The sequence below is a fragment of the Sprattus sprattus genome (assembly GCF_963457725.1).
Source record: "Sprattus sprattus genome assembly, chromosome: 10".
NCBI lineage: Eukaryota > Metazoa > Chordata > Actinopteri > Clupeiformes > Clupeidae > Sprattus > Sprattus sprattus.
The window spans coordinates 16975826-16982614 of NC_137908.1; the positions used below are offsets into that span (position 1 = coordinate 16975826).

A 6789-nucleotide genomic window follows, 5' to 3' on the forward strand; every position below is an offset into this window, starting at 1 on the left:
CGAACTGATCCCTACGGTTTCGTTTTGTACGAACAGAGTGAGGTAATCGAAACTGAAAACTGAAAAGTTCTTAGTCGAGTAACGTTATCATTGTATCCATCCAAAGGCACGGGGGAGAATGGATACACTTCATTTACTTAGGTGAGCCGAAAACGATTATCATTTCAGCATATTAGGCCTTCTAAATGTTTACTTTGGGAAAACATTGACAATCTTTAAGATTCATCGTTCTATGAACAGGCGCCAATTGAGGTGTTAAAATGTTAGAAATGTAGTTGGATATGCTTAGGCCTACTGTAAAACTGTCTTATTGTGTAGATTTAGGCTACAGTTTAATAGCCTACAAGTGCAAGAATAAGGTAAGATTCCTGTTTTGGTTCTTGTTTCTTTGACAGTGACCAAGATGAACCAGAGAGGGTGTGCAAGGACATTTAATTGTAACAAAAGAAGGTAAGTGTGCCTAAGTAATTAAAAGTGAATCGTGTGGAAGTTTTTAGACTACATTTACTTATGAAAATGTCCTGTTTTTCTAAATTAACGAGTTTATTCGCAAAACATGTTTTTGTGAATGCATTACGATCACCTTGTATCCTGCTTCTTACCTCTTTCTGATGTAAAAAAAAAAAAAAAAAAAAAGATTTGTTTGGAGCTACAGCGCCTCCAGCCGATGAGGTGAACACATTTCCTGAAAGTGGTGTAGGGGGTGTTGCCAAAGGTAGGACGACTTGAACTATCCTTTTTCAGTCCTATTATTCTACCATGAATCATTGCAATCCTGTAATTACTGTGTAATTGGTCAATAGGTGCATTGCATTGGTCTAAGTACATGTATTACTGAGAATATAACACTGATGAGGATATGGATTGAGGGTGGGTTTGATAAGCACCCTTTAGGATTTATGCACTGATATTTTTCAGACCTGCCACCGCCATACGCAGACAGCCCTCACCGGCCAAACAGACCCCATGCACCCCACTGGGAGTGAGTTTGATACATTTGCATGTATTCACTTGACAAACAACAGACAAACCAAAACACTGCCTGAGAGTGGCTTTTCGCGTTGTTATGGCATTTGACGGCCAACTTAGGTATTCACACACTTGTTAAGGAAGGGTATTTAGCTGGTTGCAATTCAGCAACATCACCAATCGATGCCACTGAAATCTATACACGGTTCCTTTAAGAGACCTATGAAGTAAGCTGTAAGAAATATATACTGTCAATTGGACAAAAGTGCCAGGAGAGCAGAGGAAGTGCCCAGTAAGTACACATGTTTTAGGGGAATTAGAGGTATCAGGAAATAATGTGATGTTGGAAAATATTTCCTGCTGTTCATCTTCTACTTGAACCTCCAACATGCCCACCTGGCAAACTAGACTGGAACCGTTATTGCACTTCATCAGGCCTTCGAGTCATATTTTCTCGTAATACAATAGCTCACATGGACTGATTGTACACCTTTCCAAAAAGACAACCATGTCTGTTTAATTGTATTGAAAAAAACAGTCAGACATAATGTATTTGTTACTTGTAATTAGTAATAGCCTGTTTACTCCGGTTTGTCCACTAAGTGGTGCTACTGTCATTGTGTTTTGACCAGAATTCCATCCATCAGTGAGGAGCTTGCCAGAGAGGCACTGGTTGAGTATGTGGCCAGCAGGTGCTGCTACAGTCGTAAGCCAGCCAAAGAGATGGTCTTCTCAGAGCTGCACTCCCTCAACACTTACAGGGTGGGTAAGCTGTGGGAATTCCTTATGCCATGTTGGAGTACCTGGGACTGTAGTCTCTTGTAGTCAGACATGGCTTAATATGTCGGCCTGAAGACTACCATGGTGACATGTTGAGTAGTGTGGGCAGAAACAAATAGTGTTAAGAATGAATTCATGAAACCAACCTAAATTTCGCCTAAAGGTGAGGCTTGAAGGAGGTATAAATGTCTTTGGCTGAGAGTACAGGGAAATAGTAGTAGTTGGGGTGGGTCTGAGCAAAAAGGCTGTTATAGTCAATGAGTTTTCTTCATACTGTTGTCTCCTTACTCCAGGCAGATCCATGCTAATTCCCTGGGTAGTTGGCATCTGGGGTTGGCAGAGGTTTTACACTAACATCAGTCTTTCTCTTTCTCCAACAGTATCGTCTAGACACCTTTACTGAATCCAGATCTACAGAGTGGGCCAGTGAGCCTTACAACGGTAAATGCTGAGCCTGTTTCAATCTGAAAATAGAGTTCAGTCCATGAGTACGTGGACACTGATTTCTTGTAGGCTATGCGCACCATATGCACACAGCTATGCAAGCATAAATGGATGAAACCCTCCTAAAGGCCAGGCAGCAATTCATTGTTTTGTTTGCATGTCACATACACATGCTGTTGTGCAGTGTTCAAACAACAATGATGAAGATGGTGGCAGTGATGATGATGATGATGATTATTGGTTACTGTGTTGCTGATGGAGATGAAATCCAAATTGAACGAATCCATCTCTAACTGGTTTAGTATGTAGTATACGTAAATGAATGAAGCCTTGGGTGTGATGTGATGCCATATTGAGTTTGTCCACCTCTGCACCTCCTCTCAGGCCAGCCTGTGGATGGCTTTAGTGGTGTGGCACCAGGACCATGGGACTTACCTGTGCCCATTCCTGCCATGTTTCAGGACTGCCAAAGAGATGTTCGTGTCCCCCATTCATCCTCTATCAAGGTAAAGAGTCTGCAAAATATCAGCCCTAAGCACCCATAGCATAATATAGATGTCTGTGATGTCTGTATTCATTTCAATAAATATTCATTTTGATATTATTGTTCACTCAACTGAAATTGTGAAACTAAATTCACAACAGGATACTTTTCTACAATCTGCGGAACATATTATTTTTGCATAATATGATAAAGGGTATATTCAATCTTCTTCTGTAAAACTTTGGCCATGGGCACATGACTCTTTGTAGGGTGATGTAGGTGTATTTTAATCAGGACTGCAATTCTATTTCAGGGCTGTAACCAGTGTTTGACTTTGGGAAAATCCCCCTGTAACAAATGTGTTACATCAGGACAGGTGAGTGCTTTAAATTGTTTCTGTAACCCATGTGATTTTGTCAGAGGCTTGAAGTTGTGCAATAGGTGCTTTCGGGTTTTATTTTACGAGAAATGTAAACGTGCTCTCCTTGCCTCAGATTCAGTGCAGTCCTTGCAGTGGATCAGGCAGAGACCATTCCGACAACAGATGCTCCGTTTGCAGAGGATCTGGACGAGTCCAGTAGGAGAAATACTCCCTCTCGCCTGTGTTAGCTTGTGTCAAAACATTTCATATTAGATTGGTTACAGCACAGTTCTATTGTTTAATTTTTAATTTTGTTTGTGAAGGTAGTGACTGACATGTGGTTCGACACCTTGTTCAGCATCTAGTGCACACCAGCTGTTAACAATTACATTGTTTGTGTTTGAAGTTAATTTCTCTTAATTTAATTGATCAATAATTTGTCTCGGAATCAACTTTTTTTGTTCATTCACAGGTGCAGTCCATGTCGTGGTGCCGGCTCACTACAGTGTCCCAACTGTCAAGGCAAAGGCCAGCTCCTGTGCTTCCTAAAGCTCACAGTCAAATGGTATGATAACAGTTCCTTTAGAGGGATTACTCATAAGGTCAATTCACACTTCTCCAACAAACTCCAACAGCCATTTAACAGCAATAGTGTTATGGACATTACTATAGGGTGAATGACGGTTAATTCTCCAAGAATTCTGAATCCAACTGCTGGCGTTCCAGTGTTTGGGAATGTGCTTGGCGGAGTTTGTTGGGTCAGAGTGGAAGTGGAGTCTTGAGAAAACCTCTTTTTTTTAATTGGGAAACAATCTTTTATAGTCTTTGAAGCATGTTTGTTTTCATTTGTCCACAGGAAGAACCACATCAGTGTGCATGTGGTAGACAAGCGCTCTGGATTTCCTGTAGATATGCTCCAAGATGCAGCGGGGGAGATGCTCTTCACTGACATGAACCAGCGGGTGAGAACGGAGATAGTTTCTTCTTGTGAAAATAAATCAATACGTTAATTTAAATACATTCATTCCTTACTTCAGAGAACATAGAAAATACAATCAATTAAATGTGATTAAAAAAACAGATACCAACACTCCTATATTAGAAAACGCAGTTTTTATTATTTTAATTTACATGCTTTCTGGTATTTCTTTACTGTCAGATTTATAATGAAAAGATATATTTATTCATTGACTATATAAACAAAAATAAGTAAGTATATTTTTGATGGTGACAGGTGTACCCAGTGGAAAGTTTCCCAGATGGGGCAGTGAATGCTGCATCTAAACAAGCCGTGCAGGAGCACCACTCGCAGTTCTCCACCACCTGCCGCATCCTCCAACAGGTAAACACTTCTGACAGGAACCTTACCTTCAACAGGTAAACGTTACTCCTAGGGGCAGCCATACTAACACGTTATGGTATGTATGAATAGATCACACATGGCAAAACAAACATTACACCTCCTGCAGGAGTGCAGAATGACAAGTTGAGCTCTTTTGACTTCTGCAAATGCAATTGTGGGCGGTCATGGGAAATATGGGAGTTTTAAGCAAAACTATGGGAGGAGAAGCGCAAGGAACGGTTGATTTACTTATTCTGTTGAAAGTATGAATACTGCTGGAGACAGCACACGTCTGTTTTGCGGTGTCATTTTTCTACCTTTTAAAAGCAGGTGTAATCCATTGCACTCTAGATTATGTGTGTAGGAGAAACAATGGAATCCAGAAACAATGGAATCAGTATTGTGAGCACATGTTTTGCTTATTTGTACCATGTTAAAAGCAACCTTTACTTTTTTAGCATATTTAGCTCTTGCCATCACTGTTTCACTTCATCCACTTCTCTACGTGAAGGATCCTGCTATACTACTCATTTTTGCCCTGTATTATCACTTTTATTACACCTTATTAGCATATACAGTATATTATCTTTTTCCTGATCGATAATCTTTGAATTCCTTTTAATGTCAGTCAGGGGTTCCATGATTCCACTGAATTTCACCCATGATTTATACAATTCAGTAGTGGCATCACACATTACAGTGGAGAGGATGGTGACATACGTTGATTACGCAATCAGCCGCGGGTTTAGTACTTTCAGTACATTCTTACCGTTCTGCTCCCCAGTTCACCACTTTCCACATCCTATGAAAGGTAAACACCTGTGACAGGTACTTTACCTGCAGCAGATACAAGTACAATCTGCAGCCATGAGTATTTGGTGCAGTTTTGCTTTTTTGAGACAAATGAGTACATCCCTTAAGCTTTCCCCTGGGTTCAGAGAGAGAGAGAGAGAGAGAGAGAGAGAGAGAGAGAATCCCACCTGTAATAGGTGAGCAACAAAGTCCTCCATGAGTTGTTCCAAGAGGTCAGCAAAGCACTTATCACTTAACACCTGTCACGGGGTGAATGAGCAACTACAGTAATCATCAGGTGACAGTTGTTTGTAAGAGGAAAATTCATTTAGGACATTTCACGAAAGGAAACTGATTAGCTTTTTCATGAAAGGAAACTGATCAGCATTTTTATGTTTTTTTTTTTGTTTGAATGAGCAACTACAGCAATCATCAGGTGACAGTTTTTTGTAAGAGGAAAATTCATTTAGGACATTTCATGAAAGGAAACTGCTTAGCTTTTTCATGAAAGGAAACTGATCAGCTTTTTTTATGTTTTTTTTTGTTTTGTTTGTGTACGGACATTTAATTTAAAACCTGTTTTGAAATATTAAAACAAAATTACAAGCTCTGAATTGTTAACTGCTGTTATGTAAAAATGTAAGGATAAGCCATGAAACAACCTGACAGTGGCAGCCAATCTGACTAACAAGTATGGTTGCGGTATGGTTGCGGTAGAGGGTTGTTGCTTTTAAAACATCTTTTACTTTTGTACTTGTATATTTAACATTTAAAGATATGCATGTATCTGTAAATGTAGATGTAAATGTTTATTTGTAGTATGTACAGTATATGTTTGAAAATTCGTTTTTGACCTAGTGTTTTCACCTCCTTAGAGGCAGACCATTGAGCTGATCCCTGTCACCAGAGTGCACTTCACCTGGAGGGACAAAACTCACATCTACTTTGTGTACGGGGCCGACCACATGGTCTACGCCAAAGACTACCCAGCCAAATGCTGCTGCTCCATCTCATAAAAAAGAGAAATAATCCTTACGTGTGACAATGAACTACTTCAGAGGTATCCATTAGGTTCTGCTTTTTGCAACATGTGGGTGCATGTGTCATGGAGTTACGTCTTATGTAATGTTTATATATAGCCTTGTTTCTGCAGACTAACGACTTTCACAAATATGTAACTTAGAAATGTAAAATTGTGAAATGGACAGATAGGAGTAAAGGACATTTATGTTTTACATTTTGTTTGGGATCTGGGATAACAAGCATTAGCGGTCAAACGGTGGATTTTGGTCGGAATTCCACTGGAGGTGTGCCACTTCTGGTCCGCTCTCTGACCACAATACTCTATGGTTTATCTGGGCGTGGATATTAAGAAGATAGCAAAAAATACTAGCAATTCCTGGAATTTCTTAATCATGTCCTTGGTGGTCTATTTAAAATATCAGCCACTAAACAAAAGAAGTTCATGGTTCTAGAAGGCTCTCAAGGTGAACAATTAAGAATTTATGTTAGGCATTGGTAACATCTGTTAAAGGTTAGTGAAAATTACTGAAGGAGTATAAATGAGTAAAGAAAAATGTTTTAAACGAGTGACCAAACTCGCCAGTGGACTGTCCG

General features: G+C 39.7%; 1 protein-coding gene across 1 annotated transcript; it reads left to right on the forward strand.

Annotated features, from left to right (window-relative positions):
- Positions 1-118: 118 nt before the first annotated feature.
- ssuh2.2 (ssu-2 homolog, tandem duplicate 2) lies at positions 119-6493 on the forward strand (the record flags this gene model as incomplete). The annotated part of the gene is given in 14 exon segments (XM_080845861.1): positions 119-141; positions 396-417; positions 420-450; positions 638-715; positions 919-982; positions 1602-1731; positions 2130-2190; positions 2578-2699; positions 2991-3053; positions 3172-3254; positions 3511-3603; positions 3895-4000; positions 4273-4380; positions 6048-6493. Coding segments are annotated over 14 exon segments (1125 nt in total). The 3' UTR covers positions 6189-6493.
- Between the last annotated feature and the right edge of the window lie 296 nt (positions 6494-6789).